This window comes from Triturus cristatus, chromosome 6 (genome assembly GCF_964204655.1).
Source record: "Triturus cristatus chromosome 6, aTriCri1.1, whole genome shotgun sequence".
NCBI lineage: Eukaryota > Metazoa > Chordata > Amphibia > Caudata > Salamandridae > Triturus > Triturus cristatus.
The window spans coordinates 1,633,676,560-1,633,694,864 of NC_140589.1; the positions used below are offsets into that span (position 1 = coordinate 1,633,676,560).

The 18,305-nt window shown below is 42.6% G+C and overlaps 1 protein-coding gene across 1 annotated transcript in view; it reads left to right on the plus strand.

Moving 5' to 3' along the window:
* LRPPRC (leucine rich pentatricopeptide repeat containing) overlaps positions 1-18,305 on the plus strand; it is a 665,201-nt gene that overhangs the window by 428,309 nt on the left and 218,587 nt on the right. The window contains exons 24-25 of the mRNA XM_085612780.1: positions 6,615-6,739; positions 16,574-16,680. Of these exons, the coding sequence (XP_085468906.1) occupies positions 6,615-6,739; positions 16,574-16,680 (232 nt within the window). The remainder of the gene's footprint in view (positions 1-6,614; positions 6,740-16,573; positions 16,681-18,305) is intronic.

Sequence of the window (18,305 nt, forward strand, 5' to 3'; positions counted from 1 at the left end):
GTATGTCATTTACAATGCCAATAGCTCAAAATTTTGCAAATACGAGACTTATTGCATTGCAGATGCTTGTTTTAGGAAGTGGGCCAGAATTCCTAGAATTCTAAAGACCGAAAGTTACTGTGATGGACCTGTTACTGTAGACTGTTTGAATCTGCAAATTAAATCTTCATTATTTCCTTGTATTGTAATTACGGTCTTTTATATATAGGTTCATGACAAAAGTGCCTAAAATGAATAATGCACACTGGCCCTTAGGGAATCTTCAAATAAAGACTGAAATGGCTGTGTGAAGGGAAGAACGTTAAACCAGTAGAGGCATGGGATTTGTTGAGCTGTGTGTTTGGGGACTTGAAAGTTGTTTGTGGCTGGGTCAACTAAATTTTTCCAGTATTAGCAAATTTCCACAATGGAGGCAGCTAGAGTGTGTTAAACCACAGATTTATTAATGCACACTGTCCAATATCTTTGTATGCGACATTGAGACACCTTCATTTGTGTTTTGTTGGAGTGGTGTCTGCCGTTTTCCGTCACGTGCAGAGACTGATTAAAAGTGTGAACGGAATGACGTGTTTTTCAGGACGATATTACTTTGAGGAAAAGAGCAGCATATATATATATATATATATGTATATATATATATATATGTTTTTTTTGGGGGGGGGGACAATTTGTCCATCACACGACTCCCAGAAGGCAATGTGCTGTCTCGTGCAGAGCATCCCATAAGGGCGTACGATATATTGCCAAACTAGGACTCTGGGAACTTTTAATTTCATACTCCTGACTGTGTGAGCCTCTAAGGAAGAGAGTCATCGAAACGCGTCGGGCTCAGTCAGGTGTGAATAATTACAGGCAAGTGCAACGAACCATACCTAATAAAAGCTTATGGGGAAAAGCGGCTTGTGTTAGAGTGCGGTTCGTGTGATGGACAAATCCCCAACGAGCTGTGTATATATATATATATATATATATATATATTACCTACTGGCGGTCGCCAGTAGGTAGTTATAGTTAGGACCACGTTTCCATAGGAAATCCGCAACATTCTATTTTGAATAACTTTGGCGCCGGTCGACGAATCCTCGCAAATTTTTCAAAATAGGTGGGGCGCTACGCTCCGCTCCTACCCTGAAAGTCTCGGGGGGATTCGTCAAGCGGGGGCTGAGATAAAAGGGGGGTCCTAAAACGCGTTTTTCCCATGCATTTTTCCATAGGACCTTTAGACAGGGCTACAGCCCGAACGGCTGAACAGGATTTAATGAAATTTGGCAGAGAGGTAGTCCCCAGGTCAAGGAAGTGCCTTTTGTAGGTTTGGTGTAAATCTGTTCAGTAGATTCTGAGAAAATAGCCTTTAAATCAATATATATATCTGTGGCAGCTTACCGTGCGCTTACCGTAAGCTTACCGTACGCGTACGGTGGCGTGCGCGAGCGCGATTCTGATTGGCTCTTAGATCTTAGTAAACATTCGAGTCGGTCGAAACCAGGAAGCGGCGGCCGCCATTTTCTCTCTCGCTTCCTGAGTTGGGCAGCAAAAACGTACCCCAAATATATGTAAAGAGGCAGTTTCATGAGATCCTAACCACCCAGCATTGATACAGGGGTCCCCAAACCACCCCCAAGCCCAAAAAAAAAAAAATTTTTTTTTTCGGAAAATCGCCGAAAACCGCGCACGGTAAAAAATTATAAAAAAAAAAAAAAACTATCCACATTCTCCCCACCCCGTGTGCAAATGGTGCCCGAAGAATACATTTCACAAAGATGCGCAAAATATGTCCCCCATGTACGCACGGTGCGCGAAGCGCATCGTGCGTACATGGCCCATCCCGCTTAACGTGGGCACGCGGTGCGCGCAGCGCACCGCGTGACCACTGTGCGTGCACGGCACTAACTGCGTAAAGTGGGCGCGCGGTGCGCGAAGCGCACCGCGTGCTCACTGTGCGCGCACGGAACGAACTGCGTTAACTGGGCGCGCACGCCACGAATGGCGTAAAGTAACTTAGCATTTAAAAAACCTTGCAAATTCACTGAAAAAACCATAGGTTTCACACATGTTGTAGTTAGCTGGACATTTTACTGATAAAAAACCAATGAAATTCCCCCGTTATAGTTACTGCAGGCAACTATAACTCACGCGACCGCAATCTTCTGCTGATGACATGTGTCTTTATGAAAAAAAAATATTTGTAATATATGTAAAGCTAAAATTTAATGGAAGAAGACATGGGCAAATAAGTGTCTAAATACAGTATTAGCATCAGCAGAGGATTGCGGTCGCGTGAGTTATAGTTGCCTGCAGTAACTATAACGGGGGAATTTCATTGGTTTTTTATCAGTAAAATGTCCAGCTAACTACAACATGTGTGAAACCTATGGTTTTTTCAGTGAATATATATATATATATATATATATATATATATATATATATATATATATATATATATATATAGGCACATCCCTGAGCTGAGGACTACCTCTCTGCCAAATCTATATATATATATATATATATATATATATATATATATATGTGTATATATGTATCATGGCTCCAAGGTTCCCTCCGGAATGAGCCGCACTCGAACAACGGTGTGTGCTTTAAAGCCTTCAATGGGTATGGACACATCATATTGGCAGAATCCTTTCGCAGCTGGGCAGACCGTTGAACGTCTAACGCGTTTCCGAGTCGTTAGACTCCTTCATCAGAGGCAGCGGTGTGCTCGGAAAGCTGTTCTGATACCGACCCTTCCCTTTGTAATGCCGCTATTATACGCCCCGAATGGGCTGCGCTGATTGCGACTGTATATTGGCTGATGGGAGTTGCAGTCACAGAATGTTCATGGCAATGTTCTGCGGGGAAATTGAAAGTCCTGGATGGACCTCGGCTGAAATGGAGTGTCCTCAATCCCCACTCGCTGTTCCAATAGGGGAATAACATCAGACATTCCCCCTGGCTCCCTTAGATAAGGGATGGTGCGGTCTCGGCGGCGGGGAAAGCCGCCCAAACATCATGGCTCCAAGGTTCCCTCCGGAATGAGCCGCACTCGAACTACGGTGTGCGCTTTAAAGCCTTTAATGGGTATGGACACATCATATCGGCAGAATCCTTTCGCAGCTGGGCAGACCGTTGAACGCCTAACGCGTTTCCGAGTCGTTAGACGCCTTCATCAGAGGCAGCGGTGTGCTCGGAAAGCCGTTCTGATACCGCCCCTTCCCTTGGTAATGCCGCTATTATACGCCCCGAATGGGCTGCGCTGATTGCGTCTGTATATTGGCTGATGGGAGTTGCAGTCACAGAATGTTCATGGCAATGTTCTGCGGGAAAATTGGAAGTCCTGGATGGACCTCTGCTGAAATGGAGTGTCCTCAATCCCCACTCGCTGTTCCAATAGGGGAATATATATATGTGTGTGTGTATGTATATATATATATATATATATATATATATATATATTATCTGCTGGCGGTCGCCAGTAGATAGTTATAGTTAGGACCGAGTTTCCATAGGAAATCTCAAAATTCTATTTTGAATTACTTTGGCGCCGGTTGACGAATCCTCGCGAAATTTTCAAAACTAATGGGGCGCTCCGCTCCTTCCCTGAAAGTCTCGGGGGGATTCGTCAAGCGGGGGCCGAGAAAAAGGGGGGGTCCCAAAACGCGTATTCCCCATGGATTTTTCAATAGGGACTTTAGTCGCAGCTACAGCCCGAACGGCTGAACAGAATTACGTGAGGTAGCCATAAGGTCAAAGAAGTGCCTTTTGCAGGTCTGGTGTAAACCTGTTCAGTATTTCCTGAGAAAATAGCATTTAAAAGCATATATATATCTATACGCGCGCACCGTGCGCACCCTGCCGTGCGCGAGCGCAATTCTGATTGGTTGTTAGATCTTAGTAAACATTCGAATCGGTCGAAACCAGGAAGTGTCGGCCGCCATTTTGTCTCTCGCACTCTGAGGGGGTGAAAAACAAAGGTTGAGAACGTGAAAAGGGGGCAGGCTGGACAGTTCCTGACCCCCTAGCATTTGTCAGGGGGTCCCAGAAGGACCCCCAAGGGTCCAAAAAGAGTTGTAATTTTTTTCGCGAAAAATCGCGGAGTGCGCGCAACGTGCGCGCACGGTGGAAACGGAAAAAATTCCGCGAACGTTGCGCACCGTGCGCGCACGGTCCGAACTGCGTAAAGTGGGCGCACGGTGCGCGCACTGTAAAATTAAAAAAAAATATATTAATAACTTAGCATTTAAAAAACCGTACAAATTAACTGAAAAAACCATAGGTTTCACACACGTTATAGTTAGGAATTAACATTTTAAAAACCTTGCAAATTCACTGAAAAAACCATAGGTTTCACACATGTTATAGTTAGCTGGACATTTCACTCGTGAAAAACCAATGAAATTCCCCCGTTATAGTTAGTGCAGGCAACTATAACTCGCGCGACCGCAATCCTCTGCTGATGACATATGTGTCTTTCTGAAAAATAAATATTTGTAATATATGTATAGCTAAAGATTAATGGAAGAAGACATGGGTGAATAAGTGACTAAATACAGTGATGTAATATCTGACGTCATCAGCAGAGGATTGCGGTCGCGTGAGTTATAGTTGCCTGCACTAACTATAACGGGGAAATTTCATTGGTTTTTCACGAGTGAAATGTCCAGCTAACTATAACATGTGTGAAACCTATGGTTTTTTAAGTGAATTTGCAAGGTTTTTTAAATGCTAATTCGTAACTATAATGTGTGTGAAACCTATGATTTTTTCAGTGAATATATATATATATATATATATATATATATATATATATATATATATATATATATTCACTTAAAAAACCATAGGTTTCACACACGTTATAGTTAGCTGTACATTTCACTTGTAAAAAACCAATGAAATTCCACGTTGTAGTTAGATCAGGTAACTATAACTTGCGCGCCCACAATGCACTGCTGATGACGTCACATATTACATCACTCATGACATGGTCAGTGACATCACTCATGACATCAATGATGACATCTGAAATGACACATTGTGGATTGCGGTCGCGCAAGTTATAGTTACCTGATCTAACTATAACGTGGAATTTCATTGTTTTTTTACGAGTGAAATGTACAGCTAACTATAACGTGTGAAACCTATGGTTTTTCAGTGAGTTTCAAAGGTTTTTTAAATGCTAAGTTATGTATGTATTATTATTTTTTTTATATATTTATTTTACAATAAACTATGTATTAAAAATGTTAAAAAAAATTATTTTAATTTTTTTGGGTTTTTCACCGTGCACCCCCGCGATTTAAAAAAAAAAAAACCATTAAAATGTTTTTTCTGCCTTCGGGGTCCTTCAGGGACCCCCTGACAAAGGCTAGGGGGTCAGGAACTCTCTACCCTGCCCCCTTTTCGCGTTCGCCACCTTCCTTTTTCACTCTCGCACTGAAAACAAACAAAATGGCGGCCGACACTTCCTGATTTCGACCGATTCGAACGTTGACTGACATGTAACAACCAATCAGAATTACGCTCGCGCATGTAAGGGTGCGCGCACGGTGCGCGGCTATAGATATGTATGTGCTTTTAACTGCAATTTTCTCAGGAACTACTGAACTGATTGACTCCATATATGCAAAAGGCACATCCCTGAGCTGAGGACTACCTCTCTGCCAAATTTCAAGTAATTCTGTTCAGCCGTTCGGGCTGTACCTTGGACTAAAGGTCCCTATGGAAAATTGCATGGGGAAAACGCGTTTTGGGACCCCCCTTTTTTCTCAGCCCCCGCTTGACTAATCCCCCCCGAGACTTTCAGGGTAGGAGCGGAGCGCCCCACCTATTTTGAAAATTTCGCGAGGATTCGTCAACCGGCGCCAAAGTTATTCCAAATAGAATGTTGCGGATTTCCTATGGAAACACGGTCCTAACTAGAACTATCTACTGGCGATCGCCAGTAGATAATATATAGTGTATGTATATATATATATATATATATACTGAAAGAGGCAGAATAATCAGTTAGCATAGAAAAGTGCAGGTTTACCCATGGGAGAAATAGAATATCTCGGTCACACCATTTTGAGTAAATGTGAGAAGCAAAAAATTAAATTACTATTCAAAACATAAAACAAAACATGATCTAGTTATCATGTAGAACTACATGTACACAGTGATCCTGTACAGCTCTCGGACTAATCAAGACACAAAAGCTCTCCCTACAAAGCTTATTACTTAATCTTCTAATATCGTTAGACAGTTTCTCAAACTTTCTCCTTTTCGGTTTCCTTTTGCTTGCAATGAATTCTTGCTGACGCCCTTGACACTAGCCTTCTCAGTCCCACTTTCCATGGGAAACAATCCTGCTACTCACTGAAGGTTTTTGTGCAAGAACACTGGATCAGCTGTCACTTTCAGTCTTAAAGCAGCAGTATTCTAGGGCGTTGATGCCTCCTCTAAGTTCCATTTCAGATGCAGTTTTTGTTCTATTCATTTTAAAGTTGACTATGATTTAACTTGCCTCTTGTTATGCTGTCTTTTAGAATGCAATGTGTAATTTTTTTTAAATTGCACACTCTTCAATTGTGAGCTCTTATTTATTGTTAAACCCTTCTGGGTTCGTTTATTTTAAGGGATGATGCACCTGCTGCTCTAGAGGCTTCGATTGACTGCTACAAGAAGTACAACTGTCTGCCAAGGCTCCATGACGTGCTTTGTAAACTCGTAGAAAGAGGAGACACCGAGCTCCTACAAAAAGGTAAATTATTAATGCTTTGGAATATTTTCCGTGTTTACATGCATTTATATAATTCTTGGAACTAAATTGAAGAGATACTTAGCTTTTGTGTTAAAACAATCTATAGCATGGAATGCAAATGTAATTGGGGTTGGGCTCCAGATACGTTTCTGTCCAGGTTGGACTCTGGTGCAAATGTTACGAGCGCTGAGACAATGATTGGATGGTATCTCTGGGATTCAGACTGCTGCTATTTGATTTCATATTGTGTTTTTAACAAAGGTGTTTGCTTTCTTGGCTACTCATCTGGAGCAGCAGGAAGTGAGAGAAGTCCCTTTAAAGGATAACTGACTTTTGAAGGAACCCTCCAGGGAAGGGATGATGCTGTAGGTGACAAGAACTTGGTCACATAACTGATTCATTGTACAAGACAAATCAAATCTATTAGTTAAAATTCTGAGAATGTTATGGCTCATTGTACCTTTTATTCTAGTGCCTCAACCAGTTATGAGGATGAAATTGCTGGTGATATCTTCGTAGCGAAGTCAGAGGAAATTATGTTCTTATTTTGGGGAAAGCAAAATGCTAGTCAAGATCTGCTATGATGCATGCGGTACAAAGGTCTTCCAAATGGATTCTCAGCTTAAAATATTATTAGATGTTTCTCTTAACAAGATTTGGGAGCACATTTGTAGTACCTGGATATAAGTGGGCTTTGGTAGCAGTCTATGAGATGTCTTCATATCGTTCTGCAGAACCAGCTGCAACATCAGTATTTGACCTTTGGCAGTGGCAGGAACTCCTGTATGGGTGATAGTCTGACAACCCTGTGCGAGCAGCTCTGGAAAAACAAGTCTTCTCAATGAAAAGTGAATGTGGTTTCGACTTAACCTTGGACCATCAAGACTTAAACATTCAATCAGCGTATTTACTCCTTTTCCTAAGACTCTTCTTACCATGATCTCAAACAAACTGCTTCAGGTGGAAATTAGGATTTATGAAAAACCTACCCTTGATTAGGTTGAGCCTGTACAGATGTGCCTCAGCGGGAGAGAGCCTTCTGATTCTACTCCAGTTGCACCCAGTTTAATGTTGTATAATAAATATTTGTCATTGCTTTTTTTTTAATAGGCGTAAGCGTGTGCCATAATATTAATAAACTGACGAAATAGATGCTACCAAAATATAGTTTGCTATAGAATTCTAACCCCAGGGTCCTCACCTTTTTAATATTCCACAAGCCTCAGTCTGGATATGGAAATCTTTTTCAGCAGTACCTCTGTGCAGCTTTGCGTGGCATGGTGCAGCTCTGCACTGACTATGTTACGTTCTGGAAATGTGCCAAACCTATTTTGGTGCCATTCCCATGCACTGACTTTTGGTGCTTTCTAAACTGTCCGCGCCCCCAGGTGCAGAGCCCCTGTAACAATTTGATTGTGACCAGTGTGTAGATTGCTAGACATGGGATTAGATTATTGGTTAGAGTACAGTCACAGAAGGGGGAGGATAGGAGTGTCAGTGAGAAACCTGCACTTAGAGTCTCTACCAGATAGAGCGTTATTGAAGTTAAGTTGCTTGTTTTTCTGATAGAGACTTCTAACCGCAGATTTCTCACTTTTTGAGTAGCTACCAAAGCAATACCTATTTTGAGGTGGGTTGGTGAACTGATTCAAACCAAAAAGTCCTGCAAGAGCGAGTGGGCAAAATGTATCGGTCGGAGAACTTGGCTATCCGGACAGTAGTGCTTCGTGAACGTATGGAGTGATGCTCACATAGCTGCCTGGCTGATGTACAGAACAAAAACTCTGTGCCAACGCAATGGTAGCTGCTTTTGACCAGGTGGAATGAGTCTACAGTCCTTTCGGAGGCCGCTTTTTGACTAAAGCATAACCAATCCAGCGGGCCATCATCCTTTTCTGCAAGGCTTTGCCTTTTTCCGCTTCTTAGAACCTCACAAAGAGCTGATCGTCCACCCAGTGTTCTCTGGTACGATCGATGTCTGTAAGCTTGATGCTCTTTTGGGGTCCAGTCGATGGAGTCTATCCTCCTAATGAGGCATAGCATAAAACACTGGTAGGGTAATGGTTGGACCGATGTGGAATGGCATCACAACTTTTGTAAGGAAGGATGCTTGCTTTCACAGAGCCTTGTTGTCTTGGAAGAAGGTGGTGTGACACAGAGAGCATGAAGGTCTCTTACCCACTGCGTCTAGGTTATGGCGATGAGGGACACAGTTTTGAGGTTGAGAAGCTGCAGGGGACAGCTGTGAGGGGGCTTAAAGGAAGTGCACATCAAATATGTGAGAGGACCAATTTGAGGTCCCACTCTGGCATGAGAACGGGAGGAAACAGATGTTGTAACACTTTAAAAACAAGCATTGGCATAGCCAATAGGTCTCGCCTTTTGGACCTTATAAGTATTTAGTTATGCAGCACATATCCTTACAGCAACAACATTAACTGTTGCATAGCTAAACACTTGGAAAGGTCCCAAAGGCGAGACCTATTGGCTATGCCAATGCTTGTTTCACTTGAAACAAAGGACAGTTATCAGCATAATGCTTCTTTTGGCCAGAGCCTGGCGCCCCTCCCCCAGGATCACTTAAGGCCCGTCAAGGGAGGCCTGCTCCCTAGTTTAAAGAGCCCTGGTGTTTAGTAATATTAACAACTCTAGTTGCCCGATTACAGTTTGTCAACTTTTTAACCCAACCGGGAAATGGCTAGATCCTATAGACCACATGAAAATACCCAAGCCCATCCCGTATGAAATGCTTATGTTTATTAATGAATGGAATTCATTAATCACAGAGGATGCCCACTAAGTGGCTAAATCATACCGGTTTTTAATGTCTTGCTAAAACGAGTTTTTCCATGCTGCAAAGATAGCCGGAGGCATGCACCGTTTTCTAGAAACGTTATAGATGTTGGCCACAGCGGGCCTGAGGATGTAATGTTTCAGTGGATCTTTCATGAAGGGCTAGCCACTATTATAGTAGGAAAATTATGACCACTTACTTTCCCGTCATAAGAATAAACTCCTAAGCCTCAATATACAAAGCACTCTTGGGTACAAAAGTTGCAGGTGCCAAATACGACGTGTGGACCCCTTCCATCAGCAGAATATAATTGATTACAACCTATAACGGGTTTAGCCTGTGATGGGCCTGACTGGGCAGACAGCAGCATATGTGGCACAATCAGTCCCTAGCCAAATTGTGCCTTAGGTACTGTATTTGGTGTACTTGGCCTGATGCACGTGTGTATGGGAGAGCTGTGTACGTGCATGGTGAATGTATGCAAGAGGAGAAATGGAGCCGTGACGGTTGTTTGTAACCGAAGTGCCTTGCTGCAGTAAAAACCGTGGTTTATCTACAGGCCAATTCTCTGTGTCGATGTGTTGTTACCTGGACAGTAGACCGACAGATATCTATAAACCTAATTCCTAAACTCCATTGAGGTGTTAATGTATATAGAGATGAGAGACACTGTGACCTTATATTGGAGGCCCATGAACAAGGTCCAGACACCCTCTCATCTCTTGAGGAGGCCCACTCTCCAAAATGCTCTGAATGTGGAACTTCGCTTAGTAGATGAGTATGTGCAGAAAATCTCAGATATCTGGGTAAAGATTCGTAGACCCTGCTGCCTTTGCTTTCTTTTGTTAAGTGTGATACAGCTCCGAAATTTTATTACCGAGAAAGAAAAAGAAATGCGTTTCTAAATCCCTATTTTCGAAAGATTCGTTTCACAATAAAATATGTATCATTTTAGCTGTGGTGCAGCAACAGTGCAATGGGCCCTGTTGCAGGTGAGAAAAATATGCCCACTCAGCTCCCAGTTGGATAGTAAACAACTATAATTTGGGTGCAGTAGCCCCCTGCAACCACTAGGCCCAGGTGCCACTCCAACTGGTGCACTATTAATAACTAGCCCCTTGCATTTTAGTTTTGTGAACCTGGCATGTTTACCATCAGCTACATAAATCCGTAAGGCGCTTGTAGTCGAGTTTCACACATTTTAAACGCATTCATTGTAAATTCAACACTTTTTTGTAAGTTGCCTAAATTCTTAGGTAACCAACAGCTGTAATGGCAGATAGTACACGCTGGAGAACTGTGCTTGCAAGGAAGTAACTTCTTTTGGTTTTCGCAGTACTTCCTTCTAGTAAACCCTCTTTAGTACTGAAGGATATTTTAAATGATGTACTTTGAATGCTTGTAAAGATGCTAGTATCTTCTCAGCGGGATGGTGTGTGTATACCCACCGCCCCCAAAGCCCAAGAATAATCTGCGTGAAGGAATGACGGCCCTAAACAATGGAGCTCTTTGATGTTGAAGGCGGCCTTCTATTAGGACGTTCCTAAGAAGGAAGGGCCTCGACTCAATGTAAATAAGTTTATTGCCACGACGTGTTTCTGCACTGTTGGCAATGGTCATACTGCAGCAGAAATTGAGAATTCTCAGAGGGTGACGCAGTGCTGGGTGTAGAGAGTTCTGCCATGTGCAGAACAGGTGGGAATATTTCTAACGGAAAATCTGCTTCTGTCCTGTGCTCCTGGCCTGGTACTTGGCTTGTTCCTTCCGCATGTGTTAATTGGAAGCCTTTTACTTTTTGAAATGGCTTGGGAATGTTTGTGCCCCCTTGTTTCTGACTCTCCAGTGGTGTGAAGGAGGAAATTACCCGGCTTGCTCCTTTGTGCTCGTACATAGCACTTTGGTGAGAAATGGCAGAGGGAGTGGTCGAGACTGGAAGTTATTTTTCTACAGCAGAAAACAAAAGATCTGTGACCCTAGTGTAAAACTGTGACAACCATTTGAATCCGTGAAGCTTTGGAAACAGGTGTCAACCCATAAGCATGCCAATACATCATTGTTGTGTTGTCATGTATTTCCCCTACCTTCTGAACTGTCGGTGGCAATCGTGCCACATGCACCAATGGTTTGTTTTCGTGGCAGCTGTGCCAGTTGAAAGTTTGCACATGTGCAGAAACTTGGGTCAATTTACCTTGGACACGTTTTGCTTCTTGCTTAGTAAGGAGCACAGACAGATCGTTGTTGTTGATCGTCGAACCTACTTGCATAAGCAAAAAGGCGGATTTTGTTTACTGCCACATTTTTTCGTTATGAATTAATCCTCAATCAGGCTGGTTTTCCCTCAAGCTGGCAGAATAGCTGTGTGAATTAAACATGGCATCTTTCAAACTCAGCCACTCAAACCCAGCCTTTCATCCTTACGAAGTCTTTAACTTAAAGCGCGTATAAAAGTTGAAACAGCAGTATTTCGCTCTGTAGAAAGGGCACTATCGTTTACGTTTGAAAACTGGAGCAGACCAAAAACTCAGTAAGTTAGGTGTACAACATGTTGGCTCCATAGTATGCTTGCCACAGTGGCGTGCATATGGTTGGAGACACTCTGGCTTCTGTATTCCTTATTCGAGAGCAAACAGGGCAAACAATCTATTTGCATGCCCAGTTATAAAATGCCATGTAAGGGGTTCGCCTCTTTTTAAGATTTTGGTTTATGGAGAGTAGGGTTTTATGAATTTTGATGATTGCTTCTCAAGTTTGATCTAAGAATGCCTGTCATTGTGGTCGTAAAATTGTAATCCACATGTGGAAAGGAGATGTAGTGAACAGAAAATTTATTTTTAGATATTGTTTAATATTTGTGCAGTGCAGAACACCTAAATACTTGTGTCCATATCAGGATGTTTGGAGGTAATTGTGTTTTATGGGGTGTTTAATTTAATGCACTTAATTTCATTGACACTTTGGCAACACGCAGAAAATAGCATGCTACATGTGCATCACTCTGAAGTTTGGAATATAGCCTCTGGCCTGCGCAGTGAACTTGAGTAACAAGCATTGGCCGCGCGGCCATAAAAGCGAAACTCATCGCGATCGCTCTGAAAGCGAAAGTGATTGCGATGACTCGCTAAAGAGCACGAGTTTTCCAAGTGCTGCTGAAGGCTAGTGGTTCGCACATGCACGATCGCGTGAACGCAAGTGCTAGGCCAGCCAGCAGCACTTTGAAAACTCACCTCCAAAATGTCTCTCCGAGCCAGCGCATGCGCTGGGCTCGTCGAGACCTAAAAACTGATCACTTTAGGTGATTCGAATAGCTAGGACAGGTTTGAATATGAACTCACTTTAATCTGTACTTTGTACACATCTCTAAGACAGTACACCAGTGAGAATTAGTGTTGAATTGTCCTGGCAGAAGAGTTTGACATTAGTTTTCACCCCCAACAAGGTGCTCCTTCTCCTACCTTGGTTTATAGATTGACCAATGCCATCATATATTGTAAAGTAGATGTTAGGATGCTCATTTTTTGAAAACTCCATTGGCTTGTATGCTTCTCATACATAGTCTTTGTGACGTGATTATCTATGGTTCTAACTCTAATGGGGATTGTAGAACTGTCTGCAAATGTATTGTCCTCTACAGAGTGATGAGAATCCTTGAATCACTGCAGTACCTGTCTGCGTGTAACAGCTCTTCCCAGTGTTCGTTCGTAAGCCAATCTCAGGCTCCTTCACTTAATACAGGGAGGCTACCGTGTTTCCTCTCAGAGGACTCAACTACTCCTCTGTAGTTCTCCTTGGTCTGCCTTTCTCCTGAGTAGCTTTAAATGGTAAGATCATAAAGCACGGTTAGGGTAACCATATTTAAGAACATTTCTTAAGACTTGGCGTCTATATGTATACTAGAATTTAATGTCCAGTAAAGGTGGATTTATGTTAAGATGTACCAGATGGTGTGCTGTGGTGATTAAGATATAGTGGTACACCTCCATATGTGGATATGTTTGTTTTGATTGATTAAAAGTCTCAATGTATGTATATTTGCTTCTGCACACTTCCTATTTGTTTGGTACTGCCTCTATCATGTGCTCAGTGGAAGACATTAATTTTCAGCTCATAAAGGCTGTACTCTCAAGAAGGTTATGTGCATCCCTCTTGTTTTTAAATGCCAAGTTGGATATTTGCCACTTTTGCCCTTCGAACTCTGATTTTTATATTCATCCAAATGTGTTCAATGTGAACAATTACTTCTTTTCTTTTATTGTTTTCTCCTATGTTTTCTCTGCTGGCTATTATGTCTTTTTTTTTCAGTGTTGGTATGCTTTTCATTTACGATGTTATTTGTGCACCTTGGAATAACTATTCTTAATGCTAACTGACAAACTGGCCTAATTTTCAGTCATCAGAGCGCAGTGGGGCTCTTTCTTGAGATAGCCAAATTCAGTTTTACATGCTTTTTATTTTGTTCAGAAAGAAAAACTTGTTGATGCTATGGAGGTTCATGGTGCAAAGAGGCTGAGTTCTTTAAGCAATATAGGGATCTTGTGGAAAAGCTGGTGAGACTCCAGTAACCTACAGAGAACTCAATCAATCATGAGCTTATGAAGCGTGACTACTCACCCGTGTGGATCTCAAGGTGCTGGGGGGAGGGGCTGCTGCTGGTCCTTTGTGTGGAGGATCATTCGAAGAGCCAGGTTTTGAGGTCCTTCTTGAATTGGGTCAGTGACATGGATTGCCTGAGGTGGAGAGGCAGGGTGTTCCAGGTTCTGCTGGTGCAGTAGGAGAATGAACTTCCTCTGGTTCTGGTATTTGGGACGGCGGCAAAGGCAAGTTGGGTGGAACGGAGTTGTCTGGCAGGTATATGGAATGCAAGGCAGTGGTTCTGGTATGCTTGTCCTTCGTTATGGAGAGCTTTGTAGGCATGTGTGAGGAGCTTGAAGGTGAGTCTGAGACATTTCGTGAGGTGGCTGCAGCAAGCGATGTCGAGGACCAGTCTTGCTGCTAAGTTTTGAACGTTCTGTAGTTTCTTGAGCTGTTTCTGGGTGACGCTGGCGTAGTTTGTGTTACCGTAGTAGAGTCTGCTGGTGATGAGTGCTTGGGTGACAGTCTTTCTAGTTTCTGTGGGAAGCTAACTTAATGTCTTTCGAAGCAGGCTGTGCGTGCAGTAGCAGGCTGAGGAAACTGCATTGATTTGGCAGTTCATTGAGCGATGAGTCCATTATGATGCCGAGGTTGCGTGCCTGGTCCGTCGGGGTTGGAGTGGGTCCCAAAGCACCTGGCCACCAAGAGTCATGCCAGGTTGATGGGGTGAGTCCCAGGATGAGTACTGCGGTCTTGTCCAAGTTGAGCTTGAGGCAGCTGTCTTTCATCCAGGTAGGAACGGCATTCATTCTACTGTTGAAGTTAGTTCTGGCGGTTGTGGATTCATTAGTGAGGGAGAGGATCAGCCGGATGTCGTCAGCACAGGAGACTGTTTACTCTGGGTTTCTGACGATGGCTCGGAGGGAGGCCATGTAGACGTTGAAGAGGTGGGACTCAGGGAGCAACCCTGGGGCACTCTGCAGCTGATCTCTCTAAGTTCTGAGTGGAACGCGGTAGTCTACATCACTGAGTACAGCCAGTGAGAAAGGAGTGGATCCAGTCCAGTGCCTTTTCACGGAGTACGGCGTAGTGGAGTCTCGTGATTAGGGAGACTGTGTCGAAGGTGGCCGAGAGGTCCATTAGTATGAGGACATCGGTCTCGCCCCAGTCGAGGAAAGAGCAGATGTCGGTGGCGGCGACAATTGGGGTCTCGGTGCTGTGGTTTCCTCGGAAGCCCGATTGGGAGGTGTCCAGGATGTGGTTCACTTCTATAAACGTGGAGAGTTGGGCGTTAATGGCCTTCTCAATGACCTTGCCTGGGAAGGGGAGGAGGGAGATGGGTCTGAAGTTCTTGAGGTCTGTTTGGTCTGACGGCTTCTTCAGCAGGAGGTTGATCTCAGCGTGTCTCCAGTCGAATGTGAAGGTGGCAGTTTCTATGGAGTAGTTGATGGTGCTTCGGAGCTGGTGGGCGATTGCAGCGGCTGCTCTGTGGAAGATGTGGTACGAGCAGGGATCTGATGGGGCTCCTCAGTGGGTGCTCTTCATGGTCTTGATTTTGTCCTCTGTTGTGAGCAGGGTCCAGCAGAGCACTGTATTTTGGGGTGCAGCTAACTGCGTGCAGTGGTGTCTGGCATAGTGGTGGGGTTTAGGGTGTGGAAGCTGTCGTAGATTTGCCTGCTCTTGTGATGGAAGAAGGTGCCGAGTTTGTTGCAGAGGACTGCTCCTCTGTTTTGAGATTCTTGAACTCTCCTGTTCTGACTGTCTAACCAGTCTTACTACATGACTCTTAGCTTTTACCTGTTTCTAGATGTAGCCAACTTGAGGACATGGTTGCCCAAAATAATTCTACAAAGCCCGGTGAGGTGTAGGACTAGCATTTGCATGCAGTAATTTGCTTGAATTCTGTTTTATCAGTAGAGCTTTTGCCATCTGGCGTGGCCGAATCCATCCCTATTGGAAGGTGATCTGGTCACACACTGCAGCATTTCCAGGCTAATGGGCTTACAAGGAGAACCTACCAATAAGTATTTGTCATAGGTTCTGGACCTATTCATTTTACTTTCAGAAATTCCTACCATTGACTCATGGTTATAAAAGTTAAACGATTCATTGTTAGTAGTTGCCAGTTTTCCTTTACCTAGATTATCTTTTACAAATCATCAGTCGGTCTGTTAGGCTCATTGATTTAGTTAGAAAAAAATACAAGACTACAGCGCCAACAATGTACTGATTTTTAATTGGAAAGTCCAGGACTGGAAAAGTGGAATCCCAATGTCATGAAGTCATCTGATAAATTAGTCCTGGGTGCTTAATGTTCTTTCTTTTATTGTTCTCAAGCGCTTATTATTCTCCTCCTACAAGGTTGGTACCATTCATAAAGGTTTGTTAAGTGAGCAGTGATGGTGTGTTAAGAAAACATATTACACCAGCATGTAAAATGGGTAATTAATTGCATTCAATTTCTATTAAAGCTATGGATTTCGTAAGTCAAGAGCGGGGAGAAATGACTATGCTGTATGATCTCTTCTTCGCCTTCCTTCAGACTGCAAAGTACAAAGAAGCCAAGAAGATCATTGAGGCGAGTTGTTAACTGTTTAAGTTGTTAATTAGAATGTGTTTTAGAAATGTTTATCTTGCAGTACACCTGTTCCATTTCATCTTCATGCCACTCATTATCTAAAATGTGTAGAGAAAAGGAACCTGACCATCTGTAAAAAACAGAAGGCAGCCTTTTGTGTATAATTAAGGTTCAGAGGAGGCGATCTCGGTAACATATTGCATTTTGTTTGCTTACTTTTCCAAATGCAGTGTTATGTATAAAAAGTATGTTTCCATAATGCAGCTTTGATTATGGAACAATTAAATCATTCTAGTATTCCAGGGTGCAAAGTTGCTAATCCTCTCGCCCATGGAATTCTTTTTTGTACTTAAAAGCACTGGAATTTAATTTGCAGCAGTCCACGTGCAGATTTATTTTCATTGCTTGTCTGTGGGTTAATCAGGAAGCAAGTGCTGCCTGCTACCGTTTGGCATTTAATTCAGTTTTTTTCTCTGTGGTAAGCAGCTTAGAAGCAGTGTTAGGTGACAAACTTGGCCTGTTTAGGATTAGGATATTTTATCTAGACTTGATTGAAATTTCGCTTGCTGAAATTGATAAGTCAAAAGGGCATTTGCAGTCTGTTAGATAATGATTACTGATGTTTCGAAATACGTAATGCATGTTTTTGCAAACCTGCGTAGTTAATTTTTACATTAGTTTGGAAAAATTTGTATAATGTACGAGTACAGTTTCGCAATCAGTGGTTGACTATCTTTGTACTCATGATTTTCTTTTCCATTTGGAGGGGGACGGGCCGATTGTGAAGAGATGTTGTAAAGAAAATAATCTTGACATACAAATGTCAGACACAAATGGGTTTGACAGAAATACTAACATTTAACTTTGGTTCGGCGGTCTCTGATTCTCCAATCAATGACTGGCTTGGGAAAGTAGAGATTGTAAGAACATTTACATAGCACATCTTTAATGGTGAGCAGCTGACATTTCAAGTCAGATAAATGCACAATTATCCACAGAAGAAAATGTTTTGGAAAGGACACTGGCAATGTTTAATCAAATTAGACCTTTAAAAGATGTCCTCCAGTATAACTCACTTCCATCTATGTTCTTCAGTTGCTAACAGGTTGTGTTTGGACTGAACCTACTTCGTTTCTCTTTTTTCATTGCGCTTTTTGCTCCTTCATAATCTACCGTAAGCTGATGGTGGAACGCTTGCACCTTTTAATGAAATTGTATCTTTTTGTCAATTTCTAAATGAGGCACAAGAAATGTGTCCCAGGTAGTCCAGTAATGTGTACCAGTTTCACCAATATTGCTAGAAGTATTAACAGGCTACCGGAGGCTTCAACTTCATTTTCATCCTTATTAATTGACATGCTGAGGGTTATTCCTGCCTGCTAATCTCGCATCGTTTTATTTAAAGAATTAGCAGCCCTACGGTTAGAGTACATTTGTCATAAGCAATGTTCCCTTCAGTTATATGTTTATATTTTGAATGAAAAAATGTTGTTTGTGTCAAACCTTTTTTTATTGCAAAAACAACAGTTGATGGACAGAATGCAGAACAATGTCATACATTCACCCCAGTACAAAGATCTGGGCCTAAATCCATCGTTTTTGTGCTCACCAAGCCGTTCCAGTTT